Source organism: Trichoderma reesei (assembly GCF_000167675.1).
Source record: "Trichoderma reesei QM6a unplaced genomic scaffold TRIREscaffold_1, whole genome shotgun sequence".
Taxonomy (NCBI): domain Eukaryota; kingdom Fungi; phylum Ascomycota; class Sordariomycetes; order Hypocreales; family Hypocreaceae; genus Trichoderma; species Trichoderma reesei.
In genome coordinates, this window is record NW_006711148.1 from 170,522 (window position 1) to 189,227 (window position 18,706).

Below are 18,706 nucleotides of genomic sequence, written 5' to 3' on the forward strand. Positions count from 1 at the left end.
TCAGCAAAACCCCAGACTGACTCGCAGGAAACGTCGAAATGCATCGGTCCATCAACCGCCACCGAGAAATACGGGCCTTTTCTATCCGTCCTGCTCCATCGACTAGCTGCCTCTGCTACACCAACTCTTGACGACGTCTGCTGCCCATTGGCCAGATGCTCCCAAGTCCCGCCCCGCGAACTTGCGGAGGGGAAACAAAGCGCCTCCATGCATCGAACATATCCAACTCTTCGGTCCCCCGACTTTTCCCCAAATTTCCCCACGTGGAGAGCCGAAAGGTTTTTTTTTTTTTCTCCTGCTCGTCATGATGGATTGGGTTTGTCCATGAGCATTGTTGTTGTCTTTTCCTGTTTTATTCATCTATTATCATCATGATGCGAAACGCTAGTCGGGTAGTTGACGTACTGGTCTAGTGCTAGAACGGCTTCTCGGCTCTCTCCCCCCCTCCATCACTCATCTCCCCTTCGGCAGACTCAACACCTGACCAGCAAGGACAAAAAGTACCAAGACTATTCTAATCACTAGCACGCAGAGTCACGCCAGGAATCCCTTGATATCAGGCCAGAAGGAGGCCGGCAGGGAACCGAGCCTCGGAGGGGAAGCAAAGCTGAACCGAAAGAACGACAGAGAGAGGAGGGAGAGAGAGAGAGAGAGAGAGAGACTCGGGTGCTGCCATCTTTCCCCATGGCCTCTGGCAATGGATGATGCCATGGCCAACCATGTGGACGGGGACGCCTTCATGTCCCCGACCTCGCTCTCCCCCTTTGATGAGTACGCCGCGAATCCTCGGTATATCGAGCTTCAGGAGGAGCTGCGAGGCCTGCTCTTCGCCGGAGTCACCACCAGCCTTGCCCCGAGCAAGAGTGCATCTCCCGAGCCCGCCACCGTCAACGAGGACGACGCAGCAGCAGCAGACCATGAGCGGTCGCCTTCCTCGTCAGTCCCGTCGTCCAAGAGCCTCGACTTCTCGCGGGTGTCCATTCCCAAGATGAGGCTCGTCAAGTACCTCAAGAACTGGGTCACCGAGTGCTCGCCGTACCTCGACAAGTTCGACGAGGCGCGCCACTTCGGCATCCAGGTGCCCCTCATGGCACAGAGCTCGCCGGGCCTCTTCTACGCGGTGCTCGCCTTCTCCGCGCGGCAGATGGAGCGCAAGGCCTGCCTGGACAGCAGCCACGACAGCCTCGAGCTGTACCAGGAGAGCATCCGGCTGCTGGCGCCGGGCCTGCAGGCCAAGGACCCCAACATGCTCGTCACGGCGTGCATCCTGGCGGTGCTGGAGCTCATGTCGGGCAGCCCGCGCAACTGGCGGCGCCACATCGAGGGCTGCGCCGCGCTCTTCGCCTTCTACGAGGTCACCGGCTTCTCGGGCGGCCTGCTGCAGGCCGTCTTCTGGTGCTACGCCCGCATGGAGCTCTGCGGCGCCATCATCTCGGGCGGCGCCGAGAGCACCGTCCTGACCCTCGACAAGTGGGTGCCGCCCGTGCCCGACGGCTTCGGCGCCGGGCCCGCCCGCGCCGAGGACTTTGTCAAGAGCATCTTCTACCAAAAGGGCCGCGAGACGCCCGACATGCACGCCAACTGGGCCGTCTACCTGTGCGCCAAGGCCTGCCACCTGATGCACCGCCGGGTCCGCCTCGTCGAGCTGGGCGAGCCCGACGACGCCGACGACCGCCCCTTTGCCGAGCGCTGGCGCCGCCTCTGGTCCGAGCTACAGTTTTGGCGCGACACCCGGCCCAGGTGCCTGCTGCCCATCATGACGACCGAGGCCGGCGACAACCAAATCTTCCCCATCATCCTCTACGCCCATTGGGCCGCCATCTCGAGCAACCAGATGTACCACACGGCCTGCATCATCATGCTCGAGATGCGGCCCCCCGGCGAGCCGCTGCCCAACACGCTCGAGTACTCGGCCATCTGGCACGCCCAGAGGGTCTGCGGCATCTCGTGGACGAACCCGCACCGCGGCAACCTCATCAACGCGATTCAGCCCCTGTACGTCGCCGGCAGGCTGCTGACGCATCCGAGGGAGCACCTCGAGGTGGCGCGCATCTTTAAGATTATCGACCGGACGACGGGATGGGGCGCGATATGGCGGTTGAAAGACCTCGAAGCGGAGTGGGGATACGAGTCGGGAGAGATTCTGAGCATGATTTGACACCTTTTTCATGGAACCCCTTTATTAGAGTTTTTTTTTTTTTTTTTTTTTCCTGGATTTCCAAAAAAAAAAAAAATTGGACATGGCTGATGAGAGCACAAGATGAGCGACATGACGCATTAAAACCCATATGTATGGCAACCCGTATATACAATAGAAACAGAACGCCATACTAGTACAGAAACCGATACTTACTCGATAGTTTGTAAACCTTTCTCATGTGCATATTCAGAACTCCATTCACATTTTGTAATACTTCATCATCCGCTTTTTGTGATACGTCATTCATCGTTGAACTTGGCACAGCCGGGAACGAACCAGTAGTTTCCGCTATACACGGATGTTGCCAGCAGAAAGGAAATGAGGGCATCGACCCCGGCCCGGTCGAAGCTCTCGAGGCCTCCTCTAGCGGACACCATGGTCCTGGCAGCGTAGGCGTGCGTAAAGGAGACGTCTGGGTTTCCCTCAAAGAACTGCCATGAACCCCCGTCGCATTAGCATATAACCACAAAACAAGCATTATTCATCATACGACCAATAATCTTTTGAGACAATGAGAAAGTAATGGAACAACGACAGCGGACATAGTATTGATGGCTTACCGCTTCCGAGCACAGCTGCATGGCCAGCGTAATCGTTTGCGCCGAGGGCTTCTCCTCCACCGCAAGCGCGCTCTTCATCATCTCTATGCAGGCGAGCCGGTAGTGCTGCATGAGGAGGTGGCATCGAGCTGCCTCTCCAGGATCGTCCGTGTTGAGATAGCGGCGGTGGTAGGAGATGTAAAAGATGCAGGCGAGGAGACATGGATGCTTGATGGCAAAGGGGACATAGGTTGTCCTCATGCGACTCATGACACGGGGAACCTCGTCGCGGGGGAAGCAGATTTCGTAGCCGTACGTGAGGACCCAGTCTAGGACTTGAAGGGGAAGAGAGGTCAGTCGTTGCGTCTCTGTTTCTGGTGAGGGACAGTATATGACAGGGTGCGAGTAGCCGCAGCCAACTCCTTGCTTATACTGCCACTGATACCGAGACTGATGCCTCTCACAGTATGTAGTAGAGTGACTAAAGGAGTAGGAGTAGGAAACGGCAGATCGGGTAACATCTCATGTGCTCCACATGCACCACGGCAGATCTGCAATATAGGCACTTTGAGATCCGATCTGGGATCTGCATAGGGAGACAAGGGGAGAGAAGTGACATGAAGAGTAAGCAGCAGAAAGGAACCAAACTTACAGAAATCAAAGGTCTTGCACTCGTCAGGCGACAGCTCCCACGCAAATGACCAGCCATCCGTCTTTGTATCACCAATCAACTTCCTGGGATGAGGCAGATCCGCGGTCCGCACCACGGCTCTGGTCTTGGGGGCTATTTTCCGAAAGCCCGGGCAGTCCTCGTCCTCTGCAGAGGTGGTGCTGCTAGTGGTGGCGCATGACCCTGCAGCTGGAGATGACGAGGACGTCAGGAGCCGTGACGTCGCATTGATAGAGCTGGTACCTGCAGAGGTGGAGTCGGGCGACTCGGACCGGGCGGGAGACTCTGTAGGAGCGGCTGCAGGTGCATGAGCAGCGGTAGACGAGGCTGTGGGACAGACACAGGAACAGGAACAGGCACAGGCACAGGCACAGGCGCTGCTACTTCTGTTGCTGCCGTTGGCTGCCCTTCGCTGGCGGCGGCGGGCGTGGGAGTCCTTGGCCACATGTGACCGGATCTGGCTGATGCGCTTGGCCGAGGTGGAGTCGCGAGGATGCGCCGTGTTGATGAACTGCAGCTTCATGGCCGGTGGGCGGACGGGTGCGGATGAGGAGGATCTCAGGCCATGGCTGTGATCATGATGATGGGGGGGCAAGGAGCCAGAGGGCGGCTGGGCTGGCTGTAGGGCTGGCGGCCGGGAGGTGGAGGTGGAGGTGGGGATGGATGTGAGAAGCGGCCGATGCAGCATCTTGTTGCGCAGGTTGCTGCAATTGTTGATGGACTGCTCGGCCTCTTGTGCGCTCCTAAGCCAGGCACGTCGGTACGGAGAATGTGCGGCAGCTGGTCGTCGTCCTGGCCGGCCTGTGATCTGGGTGGGATGGTTGCTGATACCTCCCAGCAGGGCGATGGAATGTCGTACAATGACAGAACTGACTAACAAAGAGAAGACGCCGGGGCAGCTTGATGAAGACGCAATGCAAGCTGGCCAGTCACGATGACGAGGCGGTTTGTGAAAGCGGGCGGGCAAGCTCGGGGTCAGGTCCAGGGGAGGTTGAAGTTGGGATGGATGGTTTCACGATGGTTGGATTACACGTCTTACGGCAGCGCAAGTACAGCTACATGTACCGGGCATGACGGCTGTGGGGGCGCTGACTCCCGGAGTTGAGCCAATGGCGGGGGCGAGCCGGAGCGCTGCGAATGCCGAAAGGGGGCTCTACAGTAGAGAGGGTCCACCGATAGGGCCTGAAGGGACGGCTGTCGCAGTGCATACACGTACAGGTACAGTACATGTATGTACTTGTACTTGGCAAGTCCGACCACCTGCACACGAGGTACGAGTGAAAAGCTGCTATCGACGATGAGATCTACCTACGCGGCCTTTCACTGAAAACCATCATCGTCGTCATCGTGGGAAATGAGAAGGTTCATGCTCCCTCAAACAACAAGATGAAGGATGACGAACGCTTAGGCTGCGTCCCTCAGTTTCAGCCACTCGCTCGTCGTCAGCACCGTCTCCAGTCGTGCCGCGCCACATCAGCCGCTACCCAGAACCAGAATAGGCAGCACTCGCAAGCATTTCGCAAGCATTGAGGAGCCTTTCAAGGAGAGACCAATTGCCCACGCATCTTGATCCTTCGCTTCGAGTCGTGCATGATGGTCAATGCAGGGGATCAGGAGAAAAACGGAGGCGCAGTGAAAGAGAAACCAAGCTTCGCAAGCATCGAGTCGAGGTTCATTCGAGTTGATGATAAAAACTTGAGCTCGTCGCCATTACATTGCGTCTGAGGAGAAACACCATCGACTACGGATCAGCATCAAAACTTCAGTTGACCTACACACCGAATATCAGGCTCAGGCTATCAACAACCAAACAAACAAACAATCCGAAAGACGACACTCGCCGTTGACAGCTCTACACACCCCCTTCGGATCAAGCAGCCATGGACAACGGCAGCGGCAGCAGGTCAAAGCAACAGGAGGCAGAAGAGGAGAGAAGGGCCTTGGCTGAGGCTCACGCATCGGCAGACATGCCGCAGGAGGTGATACCCTTTGATCCGGTGCCGGCATACCAGGAATCGCACTCGGAGCCGTCCGCATCTCGCTCGGCATCAGCTTCCACGCCGCAGCCACCCGCCCTGGTCCCGACCGTCACCTCGCCCTTCAACTTCCCTACCGATGGCCAGGGCAAAGACAAAGACGCCTCTGCAGCTCCGCCTCTCTACTACGACGCCGCCAGCGGCAGCAGCGGCGGCAGCTCTGCGTCTGTCCGGCCGATTGTCTTCCCCCAGATCAAGCCGGACCCGACCTCGCCGTTCCTCCCGGCCTATGCCCCCGTGCTGCTCAGCTACGGCATCACCAAGGAGACGTGGCAGTCCTTCCTGGCCACCATCTCGGCCTTCCTGTCGGCGACGGTGTCCGACCGGGCGCTGTCGCACGCCACCGACATGGCCGCGCACATCACGCAAGCGCCCAAGAACCTGGGCAAAAACGTCGCGGCCCACGCAAAGTCGATTGGCAAGAACGTGGCCGACAACGCCAAGCGCGGCAACCTGCTCGGGGCCGCCGCGGGCCTCATCGGCGGCTCCATCTCGCTGCCCATCTCGACGGCGCTGGGCATCGTGGGCACGTCGCTGTCGCTGCCGGGGCAGGCCATTGGCGCCGTGACCAAGAAGCCGCGGACGCCGCAGGAGAGGGCGGCGACGTACGCGGCCGTGGCCAACGACGAGTGGCTGCACATGCGCGGCCTGCACGCCCACCTGTTTGACTCGGCCGGCCTGGCGCACTACCTGGGCTTGCCGCTGGAGAGCATGCTGAGCCTGGCGTGGGAGAGCAAGGAGAGCGATGCCGCGAGCCAGATGAGGGCGCTGGAGCCGCATGTTGCCGCGCTCGAGGTTGACGAGGGTTCGATGCTGCAGTTGAAGACGCAGACGCTTTGGCTGGTGTTGATGCCGGGGAAGACGCCGTCGAGTTGAGACTTTGGGCATGCGAAAATATGCTACATTGAGCAAACTGCAGAGGAGTTTATAGCTATTGATGATTGAGACCAATACAACTCTCAAGAGAAACAAAATAGACAAGCCGATATCCACTGTTTGATACATCAACCTGTCTACCATCTATAGGTACCTCTATTGAGTGATATACTGTCTCATCTTGCTGCATGTGTACCTAGCATAGAACTACTACCCTATAGCTCTGCACTTGAACCCAGCAAAATGTGAGCGTGATGCTTAATGCTCACCAAGAGTGACGCAAAACACTTATTCGAGCATTGTTCCGCAGCAAAAGAAGAATTGAGATTCCTTTCATTTGTGGCGCATTTGTAAAACGGTTGCGGCCGTGACTATTGGATGACGGAAAAGATGCATGCAAATCAGTGTAAGCGCCAACCTCGCTAGACAAAGTCAATTCAGAGCACTTATCATCCAGACTAAGCAGAGCAGCAAAACGAGGGATTGCTTTCATACTTCAATGTTATTTACAAAATTAATGAGAGAAAAAAGACGGTCAAATCTCAAGACAGACGCTTTGGTCAATTATCAGTACCTAGAGTAAGGCAGTACCACTCGTTGAAGCCGTCGTATGTAGGTACCGGGTACCTAGTAGTATGTACAAACGGCAACGATGATGATCGAACGTTATTATTGCCGATCCACGTGGGATAAGGTGGTAGTAGTGACAAGTCTAACAAGGTTGAGAGGCAAGGCTGGCTGATTGCGAGCTGTGCGATCGTACGTTATGTCACTCGCTAAGATGAGAGTATACATGACGAGCTATTTTCTCCATCAATTTTTCTCTTCAGTTGGAATTTTCTCCTTAGTGGACGGCAGGCCAGCGACCAACCTTTGAGTCTCGATTGCAATAGGACTACGACTGTTCTTTTCTTCTTATTCTGTGTCTTCACCAGTTACGGCAGAGGGAAATTGTTTCGACAAAAAGAAATAGAGTGAATTCATTGGCAACGAGAGGAGATATTCAGAGAAACATGATTGAAGAGGCACCTCCCGCCGCAAGCGATGCGCCGCCGCCCGCCGACGTCAAAGCGCACGATGTCGAGCCTGTCGTGGAAGAATCTGCAGACAATCGCGTCTTGGTACGTTAAAGAGACGCTCTCGATTAATTAGAGCACAAACGCGCAAGAATGTGGTGCTGACATTGCTTGCGCCAAAACAGACAAAACTCGGCTATAAACCTGTATGTTTGATTCTATGGGGGCTCTTCTCAACCTGAATTGGCCAGCCTGATTCTCATGGTGATTTTTTCGTCTTGTCTTGTTGCAGGTGCTCCATAGGACGTTTAATCTGTTTCACAACTTTTCAACCACGTTCGGTGAGTTTGTCTCCGTCTTTCACGGTTCAAATGGCGAAAAAAAGAAGAATGATGAAGGATAAAATGAATGAAAGCTGACAAGAACACAGCCGCCCTCTACTTCATCGGCGGCGTCCGCGTCACCTTTTCAACCGGCATCGCGGCCGGCGGCAACCTCGCCTACTGGTGAGCTCATCCCCTCTCTCCCACAACAACAACCTCGTGATGCTATGAAAATAAAACACACACATACACACACACACACAAGCTTACACAGTATTCCAATGGCAGGACGAGCTTCATCGTGACGTGCGTCTTCAGCTTCATCAGCGCCGCCGTCATTGCCGAAATCTGCTCATCGCTGCCCCTGGCCGGGTCCATCTACCTCTGGGCGGCCGAGGCCGGCGGACCGCGATGGGGACGGCTGTTTGGATATGTCGTGGCGTGGTGGAGCACCACGGCCTGGACGACTTTCTGTGCCAGTAGGTTTGCATGAATCACTTGGACAGACTCGAGAGAGTTGAGGGGAGCGAGAGCAGCTGACTGGGAGGGATCTTCAACTCTACAGGCAACACGCAGGGCGCTGTCAACTATATGCTGTCGGTATGTTACTTGCTCCCTCAAGGCATAGTTTGGGCTCATGAGATACAACGAGGAAGGGTGAGTAGGTATATGGATGCTGACCCCGTGTCTGACAGGAAATTGTCGTCTTCAACATTGACTTTCCCTCGGATCCGTCCAGCGTCAAGTTCCGCGCCGTCCAGTGGATTTGCACCGAAGTTCTCCTCGCTCTGGCTGCGATATGGAACCTGCTGTCTCGTGAGTCCTCTTCTATTCTTTCTCATGCGTCGTCTCCTTTGAAATCATTCCAAAAATCTCTCTTCAAACAACGACTAACACCTCCCGGCCAGCCAAATACTTCAAATGGATCTTTTACCTGTCCACCGGCTTCGTCCTCCTCGACTTCGTCCTCAACATGATCTGGCTGCCCATCGGCACCGCCCACACGCTCGGCTTCCGCACCGCCCACGAGGCCTTCATGACGACGTACAACGGCACCGGCGCGTCGCCCGGCTGGAACTGGTGCCTGTCGTACCTGGCCACGGCCGGCATCCTCATCGGCTACGACGCCTCGGGCCACGTCGCCGAGGAGACGCGCAACGCCAGCGTGTCCGCGGCCCGGGGCATCTTCTGGAGCACCGTCGTGAGCGGGCTGGGGGGTTTTGCCGTTGTCATTCTGTTTCTCTTTTGCACTGTGAGTTCTACACAGTAATCCCCCCTAAATTCGATGATGACCTTGGGAAGAAGCATCTGACACTTTTCCAAAAAAAAAAAAGCCTGATCCAGACACCTTATTCTCGTATGGCAGCGTCCAGCCATTCGTGCCCCTGTATGCCGTGCTCCTCGGCAAGGGCGGCCACATTGTAATGAACGTCATCTGCATCGTGGCCCTGTGGTTTGTGAGTTTTGCTCTCCTCTTAACACGCCCCCCCTTTTTGTCCGTCCCCAAGTCCATGTAATACTCACACACGGGGCAAACCCAGAACACCGCCATCGCCATCCTGGCCGCCTCGCGCCTCGTCTTCGCCGTGGCCCGCGACGGCGTCCTGCCCTGGTCGTCGTGGGTCTCGCGCGTCTCCGACGGACAGCCGCGCAACGCCGTCATCGTCGTCTGGGCCGTCGCATCCCTCATCACCTGCACGATCCTGCCGTCGTCGGTGGCCTTTACGTCGCTCGTCTCCGCCGCGGGCGTGCCCTCGGCGGCCGCGTACGGGCTCATCTGCCTGGGCCGCCTGCTGCTCACGCCCAAGACGTTCCCCAAGCCGGCGTGGAGCCTCGGCCGCTGGAGCAAGCCCTTCCAGGCGGTGTCGGTGCTGTGGAACGGGTGGGTCGTCGCGGTGCTCTTCTCGCCGTATGTGTTTCCCGTGTCGGGCGAGACGCTCAACTACGCGCCGGTGATTATGGGGGCGGTGACGGTCTTCGCCGTCTTGTCGTGGTGGTTGATTCCGGAGGAGAGGTGGCTGCCGAGTCGGCGGATCAAGGAGCAGCTGATGGCGGGAGAGTCGGCTGATGAGGAGTGAAGGTGATTTTTGGCATGCTGGATCTGTTGAGCTTGGTTTGGTGTAATTGTGGCTTGGTTATGTTGTAGTTGACGTTGAGATATACCCAGTAGATTGGTCTGGAACACTCAGGAAGTTGCGATAATCACATCATTTAGATCTTTGACTACCAAAGACATGATGCGGCTGTTATCCTTGTATCATGGGGCATATTATCACTTGTGTTCTTGGAGATTTACGAAAGTCTCATGCACATCTTTTCCAGTCAAGGTATCATATCATGGATATCATATTTGTCTAACAATCTAAGAGCCATTGGACGTCTCTACCACTACTCGCTGTACATGATATCAAAAGAAAACAGACACCTCCCATACACCCATCCCAAAACGCCAAACATTTTCATATCCCAAACAAAAAGAAAACACCCCTCAGAAATCAGCCAAATAGAAAGAAAAAAAGCAAACTCAAGCCCACCAGTCACCCTGGTCGCGCATCGCCTCAGCAACCTTGACAAAGCCCGCAATGTTGCTTCCGGCCACCAGACTCGGCAGCTCGCCCTCCTTGCTAGGCACATACTTGGTGGCCGTCTCCAGCCCGGCATCAAACGCATTCTTCATGATATCCTTGAGCTTGTCATCCACCTCCTTCTCCGTCCACGCAAGCCGCTGGCTGTTCTGCGCCATCTCCAGTCCCGACACGGCGACACCGCCGCAGTTGGCCGCCTTGCCGGGCGCATACCACACAGCAGCCGCCTTGCCCTTTTCCTTGCGCTGCGCCTCAAAGAGGTCAATGGCCTCCTGGGTGCAGCCCATGTTGGAGCCCTCGGCGACGACGAGCACGCCGCCGGCGACGAGCGCCTCGGCCTCGGCGAGGCTGACCTCGTTCTGCGTCGCCGACGGCAGCGCAACGTCCACCTTGCCGACGTGGATCCAGGGCCGCGCGCCGTGGAAGTACTTGAACTGGTCGCCGTAGGCAAAGTCCGTCAGGGGCTTGCGCTCGGCCTTGAGGGCCGCGATGGCGTGGACGTGCTGCGGCTGGAAGGACGAGCCCTCGGGCGCGACGAGCGCCCCGTTGGAGTCGGACAGCGACACGACGGTGGCGCCGAGCTCGATGCACTTGAGGGCCGCGTACTGGGCGACGTTGCCCGAGCCCGAGATGGCGACGCGCTTGCCGGCGAAGGAGCCGTGGCCGGCGTGCTGGAGCATGTGCTCGACGTAGTAGACGAGGCCGTAGCCAGTGGCCTCTGTTGTTGATGTTAGCCTCTATCAATCTTCATCTTCATCTTCATCATCATCATCTTCTTCTTCTTCTTCAACATCATCATCTTCTTCAACATTAACTCACCAGGTCGAATCAGACTGCCGGCCCAGCTCAGGCCCTTGCCCGTCAGGACGCCCTCAAACTTGTTCCTCGCCTGCCGGTACGCGCCAAACATGTATCCAATCTCGCGGCCCGAGACGCCAATGTCGCCGGCGGGCACGTCCGTGTCGGCGCCAATGTGGCGCGACAGCTCGCGCATAAAGGCCTGGCAGAAGCGCCGGATCTCGTTGTCCGACTTGCCCTTGGGGTCGAAGTCGGCGCCGCCCTTGCCACCACCCATGCTGACTGTTTTTGTATATGTCCTGGTTAGCTCTCTGTATCATCATCTCTTTTCTCTTGGGGAGCAGAGTAATCTGTCTCTCTTGACGCAAAAGTTAGGGATGCGATGGTCCAAGGGGGAAGACTTACGGCCAGTCAGGGCATTCTTGAAGATTTGCTCAAAGCCCAAAAACTTGAGACTATATTACACACAACCCACCCCCCATGGTCAGCTCATTGGGAACCAACAACTCCTCGTACTGAGAACAAAACAAGCAAGGTTCGAAAACAAAACGTACATGGACAGGTTGACGGTGGGATGGAACCGGAGACCGCCCTTGTAGGGGCCCAGCGCAGAGTTGAACTGCACGCGGTAGCCGCGGTTGACGCGCAGCTGGCCCTTGTCGTCCTCCCAGGTGACGCGGAACTGCAGGACTCGCTCGGGGATGGAGCAGACGGCCAGAGCGGTGCGGTACTCGGGGTGTTCCTCGAAGAGGCTGCTGTTCTCGAGGGTGCTGGCCAGCTCTGTGCAGCAAGACGTTTTGTTAGTTTTTTTTTTTTTTTTTCTTTTTTCCGAAATGTTCGAGTTTGTATGTGATGGGTTTTGTTGATAAGAAGGAGAGGGAAAAAACGGACCCTTGTAGGCCTGCTCGAATTCAGGCTCGGAAGGGAGGTGAGACATGGCGAAGGTTTGTTTGGTTGGTGATGGTCTTGATGGTGTTGGTGGTGGTGGTTGTTGTCGAGGTTGGTGTCGTCGCGTGCTTGACTGCCTCAAAGTGACAAAACAAAGTGTATATCGATGAACAAGTGTACCTATATATGAGATCCGAGTGCAACACGTCTATCACAAACAACGACAAACAATGATTGAGAAAGAAGGACCAGGAGGAAAACGGATTCGACAGCAGCGAGGGAATCAGCCTCCTCTATATACCTACTCGCAAAGGCCAACCCTGCCTCCTCCCTCCCTCCTCCATCCATCCATCCATTCATCCATTCATCCACCAACCGCCATCCTGCTCTTCCCGAGCTTGACAACTAACCCGCCACCAGGGCCCAAACTCTGTAGCCAAGAAAGCGATCTACTAACACAGCAAAGGCCAGAGATAACAGCAAGCATCAAAAAGCCATGCCACGTTACGCCTCCTCCTCCTCCTCCTCCTCCTCCGTCCCTCCCACCCTCCCGTCTCGCAAAAAAGACACGCCAAGTCAAACACCCAAGAAAAAAAGACCTCAAGCCACACCCGTGTCTCCCAAAGTGCTGGGCGCTCCGAAGATCGCTCTCGATTAGATTAGATTGGGCGTGGGATGGGATGGGATGGGATGGGATGGGATGGGATGGATCATCAGGCAAACACCATAGTAGTATGTAAAGCAATCGAGTGACATAAGACAGTTTAGTTTGTAGGTAGGCGAATAAGGTACTGTCATAATAGTATGTAGTCCAACGGGTATTATCAAGTCTTCGGCGAGAGATAACGCCCCAATTGGCCGGAGACCGAACTCGGCCGGCTTCGCTCTCCGGATAATATTACTGTAATAGTAGAGCTGGCTGTTCAAGGGAAGAACAACCAACCCCACGTCTAGAAAAGACCGAACAATTGCCGCCTCATGTATCCGTATGATGATTGTCATCAACCGCTGGAATGAGAGCCCGAGTTGATTGAAAGCGAGCGAGCGAGTGACTGAGTGGGTGATTATTCCCTTCAAATGGCTGGCGTCAGATTCAATCACTAACGCGGCTGACTCAAAAAACGCCCAATCACGCCTATCAATCGAAAGCCACACCACACCTGAATTAGAACAAACCCCAAAGTAAAGCGCATTGATAATGGAATTCCTAGCAGTAACAAACATACTAGTAGCGAGATATGGGCGACTCACCGACGCCGGAGCAACTCCCAGCACTCTACATAGTACATGGTAGTAAAAAGACGTCTAAGATCAACCGAAACCACACACCCAAAAGATGATGATGATCCAACACACACACACCCCCCTCCCTCCCTCCCTTACCTCAAGCCTAGGCTAGTATTAATACAACATGAAAGCCAAGATCATGCTCAATATGCCCATTTCTATCACAGAATTCCCAATCAGTGACAGCAAGCCACGCTGATTGGCTCCGCGCCAACCCGCCGCCCGAATTTGAAGATTCAATTGCGTTTCGCCCGTCCAGCCCGACCAATCGTAGACTTTTTCTCCAGGAACCCGCCCTTTTTTTTTTGGCCGTGCCGGTAACGGGCTTCATGCGGGATCGGACACACACCACATACATACATACATACATACATACATGCATGCGATGGTTTATTACTACTACTACCCTATGTACTACCACTACAACTTGTTCGTTGTTGCTCTGGGTGTAGTATTAGTATCTGACATGTGCCCCTTGTTCGCCGTCGTCTGCGCTCTGGCTCAAACTGGGCCAATGAGCTGCCGTTTATCCTCACCCAGGAACTAGTTCGCATCTCCCCCATGGGAATGTCGCCAAAAGGTTGGGGGTCTGAATGCTGGCCGAGGGTCCGTGTTCCTGACGGAAGACCTCGGAGGAGCAGACAGAAGCATGAAACCGATTCACCACAATAACCACAAGGGTGCCTCGGGTAATCTAGGATGCATGTTTTGACTGTGTCTCATTTGTAATGCCTATCCATACATACTACTACGACACAGTTGTAGTACAGATGTTGTCCAACCCATGATGTCTACACCATATACATACATACATACATATATACATGCCCAAGCTGCCTCGCCACTCACGCTTCTCCAGCAGCCGCCAATCCCTGCCGAACCCCCATGACCGATCTCTGAAAGGGTTTCGCCTCTGCCATCTCCAGCAGCGGCTCGTCCCCCGTATTGATGGCCAGATTCGCCCTGCGCCCATCCGCGGCGGGATCCTGCTGCTGCTGCTGCTGCTCGGCCTCCGCAACCGCAGGTCGGACCACGCGTATAAACGCCTCCGTCACCGCTCGTCGATCCTCCCTAGTGGAGCGGCATTTCTTGACGTGAATCAGCGCCTCGTCCAGCTTGAACAGGGCATCCCGATGGTCGTTCTTATCGCGGGCATCCACCACCGCCCGCATCGCCGTCGTCTTCATCGCCAGCTTGATGCTCTCCTTGCACGCCCGGCTGCCGCGCCACCACTGCACTTCCGACGTGAACTTGGTCAGGATCGACTTCAGCGCGCCGTAGCTGGCGGAGCCCGTGTACGCAAACACCAGGTTCGAAAAGTTGTACTCGCTGTACAGGAGCTCTCCGTTGCCGTTTTCCCTTGCCGCCACCTCGCACATGGCCGCGGCCCCTCGCAGGTCGCCCTTGGCCGAGAGCATCTGCGCCGCCTTGTTGTAGACGCTGTCGTGAACCCGGCTGCCCCGGCGTAGAGCCTGCTTGATCAGCTCGCCGGCATCGTCTCCGTTCTCCAGCCTTGCCAGTAAAAGCGGCGTCAACGCTTCCGTCACGTCGTAGCCTCTTCCGCGGGCGTCGTCAATGAGTGCTGCCGCTGCGTCGATGCTTCCATTGGGCCGTCTCAGGTGTCCCAACACTGCCAGGCGAAGGCAGCGCACCGAAATGCTCAATCCGCTGGATAGCAAGCGGCCGTACGCCTCACAGACACGCTCCCACTCGTTCTGTGCCGACAGCCACTCCATGCACTCAAAGGCATCCGCCTCAGACACCCAGTTGTGGGGGTCGAGCGAAGCCGGCGGCTTATCGTGAACCATGTTTCCGGCAGGCTTGCTCGGTGTAGGCTTCAATGAGGCCGGCGCAAGCTCTTGGAGGGTTTGATGTAGACTCGTAATGTTCTTATTGGAGAAACTCCAGTATTTGCGGCATCCAGCGTAAAAGCGTTGCACGAATGAGTCGTCCATCTTGAACCCGGCATCGCGGCAGAACCGCAGCCATGAGAACATGGAATCCAGATCATGCCGGCTCGCGTACTGGTCCAGGACGAGATTGACCCATTTCGACCTCAGAGGAATGTTGTAGCTGCGCACAAATCTCCGCAGCAAAGCCTCAAGGCCTTCCGACGAGCAGGTCTGCACGAATACGTCGGTGATCTTGCTAATCATGTATCGCAAGTCGTTTGGCTTCGCATTGCCTGCATCCTCAAGCGCTTCGATGCTCTTTCGAACGGCTTCCCAATGCCCAAGTGCAGCCTCGCGTACGATCAGCCTGCTCTGCAGCTTGACGTCCGCCTTTGCTGCATCTGCATCCAAATTGTAGAGATGACCCATTTCCTCCTGAGCAAAGGCATCGTCTCCCGCCTTGAGGGCTTTCGAGACCATGAGACGGCGTATCTTGAACTCGATGTTGCAAGGTACGGCAATTGGCTGATACAAGCCAGCACTTTGGAGCAGGCGATACAGATGCTTAATGTCTTTGAAGCTGCCCAAGACATCGTCGAGACCAGACAGAACTCTGTAGATTGTCATGCCCTGCATCCAGAACCGCGATTGTTGGCCGCCGGAGAGGAACTGTAAAATTTGCTCAAGTTCCTTCTTATCCTTCTTCTCCCATAGCCATTTTGTCAAAGGCAATACAACTTGGACAGGATCATTGAAGCGTGGTAGCAGGGCCGCTAGAACATTGGTCGTCTTGGTCGCTTCGGAGTCAACTGCGAGCCTCAGCAACCTCAGCCCACTCGATCTGACGAGGCCGCTGAATCCGGGGGCTGCGGGCCTTGGTGTCGATATCTTCTGTAGCTCGTCGATGGCCAGATCAACCATGTCGGGTGTCAGAGTCTGAGATGACTGGCTACTTTCCAGCTCTTTTATCAACTGTTCAAGCCTTGCAACCTTGTCCATCTCGGTGACTTGTATTGTCGAGTTTGATAGAGATAGCCGGGTCAGAGAAGAGGAGTCGATCCGTGGTAGATCATGCAAGGACCGCGAAGCACTCCGTGTACATGACGAGCGGGTAGCAGAGCCGTGGTCTTTGTGTAGAGAGACCTGTACCCGCGGATCGACAACGCTTCCCACCTTGTGAGAGCCGGCCTCCTTGTTGTTGAGGGGAAAGATGGGCAACGTAGAAGCTGCCAAAGACATGATGGAGAGGTCCGGAAGACGGGTGTCGGCCAATGGCAGAACCAGTTTCACCGCATCCAGCCCAAAGTTGGATATCTGCGCCTCCCGGCCATCCCTCTGCTGCACGCCGGCCGTGCCGCCCCTCTCCGATTCATGCTGATCGGACGAAGAAGCTCCCTCATTCGTATCCAAGCCACCCCCAGCCACGAGCAAAGTCGAAGTATTGCCGCGCCGTCGTTTCCGGTACGAACTCTTCGGCCGCGACCCAGCCGGCAGCGACAGCACGTCGCCTCCAAGATCCGCAAGCCTATCGTCCCAGCTCTCGCTCAGCGCGACGGCGCCCCTGTTGCTCTTGACGGTATGCAGCTTCCTCGCATTGTCAATCGCCGCACGAGCAATCTTGAGTCTGCGGCGGCGCTCCTCGGCGAGAAAGGCGACGGAGCACGACGTCGTCAAGAGGACGCCGCGGAGGGCGTTGAGCGCGGCCTTAGAGGGAACGGGAGGGGTGGAGGCCATGTCGACGGCCCATAGCTGCAGCGTTACGCTGCTCTGGATGTTTTCGGGGTCGGCGGATTGGGCGAGGCTGAGCGCAATCGAGGCTGGTGCAAGTGCGGTTGTGAAGCTGTATCAACGGGAAGCTATCGTAAGATTTCTGGTCATGGCATGATGGGCGAGAAGATTTCGGCTATTCTTCGCCCGGCGAGAATTCGAGCTGTGGGAGGTACGTACCGCACCCCGCCAACCTCAGTGGAAGTGGAAGGTCCCGCCGTCAGCTCGCAACTGCCAGCGGCATCGTGGTGGGAGGATCGGTACGTACCGCTCAGGACGATCTGTGAGGTGGATTGGCTGTAAGCAGTAAGAAAGCTTAGGAGAACTACAGGTACAGGTCGTTTATAGTCTCTGTTCTATATACAAAGACTCTGGACATCAGACATAACTCAAGAACGCAATGGCTGCCTGATACGGAGGAGTCTGAAGGATTGCAATCTGCTGCTCCAGGTAAGTAGGTACCGCAAAGAATCTCATTCTCCCCACTCCTCCACCGTAGCAATACATGCACATGCCACTTTTCAGGTTCATACGTGCATCAAGGATGAAGAGAGGAAAGCGATTGTCCAGAGCAACTGTGATAGATTTTCTCCAACTGACAATGTTCCAGTTTAGGAAATCTGCAAAGTCATCAACACCAGTCGGACCCTTCACAAGCTGTGTCAGGCCATCCCAAACCACCCACTTATAGTACAAACTCGTACTCGTACGTCTCCGCCAGCGGACTTTCCGTGGCTCTCTGCGGAGCCTTTTGCTTTCGAAAACCTCCTATAGCCGCAGCCTCCCAGCTGTCAACTCGCTGCTTTCTCCAACGGACTTAACAAGTTCCACCCAGGCTCAGTTCATCCCTAGCATCAACTGTGATGGTTTATTACAAGGCGTGTCGTCATCGACTGAGAACACCAAGGGCTGCCCTGTCGTGTGAGTACTGGTGACAGTCTCGGCTTCCACGGAGATTGGCCCGGTTTCGCATGAGGCATGTACATAGTTGCGCTGCTTGTCACACCATGGTCTCATTCGAGATATCAAGTCTTGTCATATCGCGATATATGTGCTTTTAGAGAAGGCAGATGATATGGCTCTATAGGCGCTGTTTCGCACTCGATTTGGCGTGTCTACATGTACTCAGGCCTCAGATCTTCAGATATATTGTAGTACTTGGGTGATAGAAACCGGCTCAAGAGTCTATAAGCACGAATAGGATACGTCTACCATTACCTCTCACACCAAGTCCACGAGCCAGATCAAGTCGACAACCCTCTCTGTCCATACTCACAACTCTCTTCAATAACAGCGGGGTATCTATCCCTGCGATTTGCCCAATGCTACCGCACAAAGTTGGGGCCGGATGATATCAAGCCAAGGACAATGTCCGGCCAACTCGCCGGTCCAAGCCATCGTCGCATCTCAGGTCCCAGGCCTCCCCATCCATGGCAACCATATCGCAGCAATGAATCATCGAGACAAGCCCTCTCCACGCCAACCCCGCTCGTAGGGACCCGAATAACTCACCATATTCCGGCATATAGCGGCTTCTAGTCTCCATCTCAACACACCCATTGCGAACAAGCTGCATTTCTAATTCGGACTTTAGAAGCAGCTGAAACGCATGGAAATAAGAGAAGCTCGGCCGAGGGCGGTGCCAATTTGTGCCACGATGCGCACCGCATCTCCCTTTCAACGAGCGTCAATATACTACTAGGTAGGTATCTACATGTATATTCCTACCTTAGGTAGTAGGTATCCGCGGAGCATATCCGTCAAAATTGAGACAGGGTACAATATCTCGCTGGTCTGCGACTCCTCTGATTGGGCGTGTCGATGCTTCG

The 18,706-nt window shown here is 55.5% G+C and overlaps 6 protein-coding genes across 6 annotated transcripts; 3 read left to right on the top strand and 3 right to left on the bottom strand.

The window, feature by feature from the left end:
• Nucleotides 1-709: 709 nt before the first annotated feature.
• TRIREDRAFT_53267 (uncharacterized protein) lies at nucleotides 710-2,158 on the top strand (the record flags this gene model as incomplete). The annotated part of the gene is made up of 1 exon (XM_006961063.1): nucleotides 710-2,158. The coding sequence occupies one exon, from the start codon at nucleotides 710-712 to the stop codon at nucleotides 2,156-2,158; it is 1,449 nt and encodes a 482-aa protein (XP_006961125.1).
• Nucleotides 2,159-2,439: 281 nt separating this feature from the next.
• Nucleotides 2,440-4,097, bottom strand: TRIREDRAFT_102414 (uncharacterized protein; the record flags this gene model as incomplete). Its single annotated transcript, XM_006961462.1, has 3 exons — nucleotides 2,440-2,631; nucleotides 2,761-3,113; nucleotides 3,653-4,097. The coding sequence occupies 3 exons, from the start codon at nucleotides 4,095-4,097 to the stop codon at nucleotides 2,440-2,442; spliced, it is 990 nt and encodes a 329-aa protein (XP_006961524.1).
• A 1,504-nt stretch (nucleotides 4,098-5,601) lies between these two features.
• On the top strand, nucleotides 5,602-6,321 carry TRIREDRAFT_53431 (uncharacterized protein; the record flags this gene model as incomplete). The annotated part of the gene is made up of 1 exon (XM_006961064.1): nucleotides 5,602-6,321. A coding segment is annotated over one exon (720 nt), but the record flags the coding sequence as incomplete, so codon positions are not given.
• A 1,013-nt stretch (nucleotides 6,322-7,334) lies between these two features.
• Nucleotides 7,335-9,738, top strand: TRIREDRAFT_102416 (amino acid transporter; the record flags this gene model as incomplete). The annotated part of the gene is made up of 10 exons (XM_006961065.1): nucleotides 7,335-7,442; nucleotides 7,523-7,543; nucleotides 7,630-7,678; nucleotides 7,768-7,843; nucleotides 7,949-8,139; nucleotides 8,226-8,260; nucleotides 8,356-8,476; nucleotides 8,569-8,912; nucleotides 8,995-9,117; nucleotides 9,202-9,738. The coding sequence occupies 10 exons, from the start codon at nucleotides 7,335-7,337 to the stop codon at nucleotides 9,736-9,738; spliced, it is 1,605 nt and encodes a 534-aa protein (XP_006961127.1).
• Nucleotides 9,739-10,081: 343 nt separating this feature from the next.
• TRIREDRAFT_73536 (NADP-dependent glutamate dehydrogenase) lies at nucleotides 10,082-12,150 on the bottom strand. Its single transcript, XM_006961463.1, has 5 exons — nucleotides 11,935-12,150; nucleotides 11,598-11,823; nucleotides 11,449-11,498; nucleotides 11,065-11,325; nucleotides 10,082-10,963 (listed from the first exon to the last, which is right to left on the bottom strand). The coding sequence occupies exons 1-5, from the start codon at nucleotides 11,978-11,980 to the stop codon at nucleotides 10,185-10,187; spliced, it is 1,362 nt and encodes a 453-aa protein (XP_006961525.1). The 5' UTR covers nucleotides 11,981-12,150; the 3' UTR covers nucleotides 10,082-10,184.
• A 1,913-nt stretch (nucleotides 12,151-14,063) lies between these two features.
• On the bottom strand, nucleotides 14,064-16,875 carry TRIREDRAFT_73539 (uncharacterized protein; the record flags this gene model as incomplete). Its single annotated transcript, XM_006961464.1, has 2 exons — nucleotides 16,330-16,875; nucleotides 14,064-16,200 (listed from the first exon to the last, which is right to left on the bottom strand). Exons 1-2 carry the CDS (start codon nucleotides 16,842-16,844, stop codon nucleotides 14,064-14,066), a joined length of 2,652 nt encoding a protein of 883 aa, XP_006961526.1. The 5' UTR covers nucleotides 16,845-16,875.
• Between the last annotated feature and the right edge of the window lie 1,831 nt (nucleotides 16,876-18,706).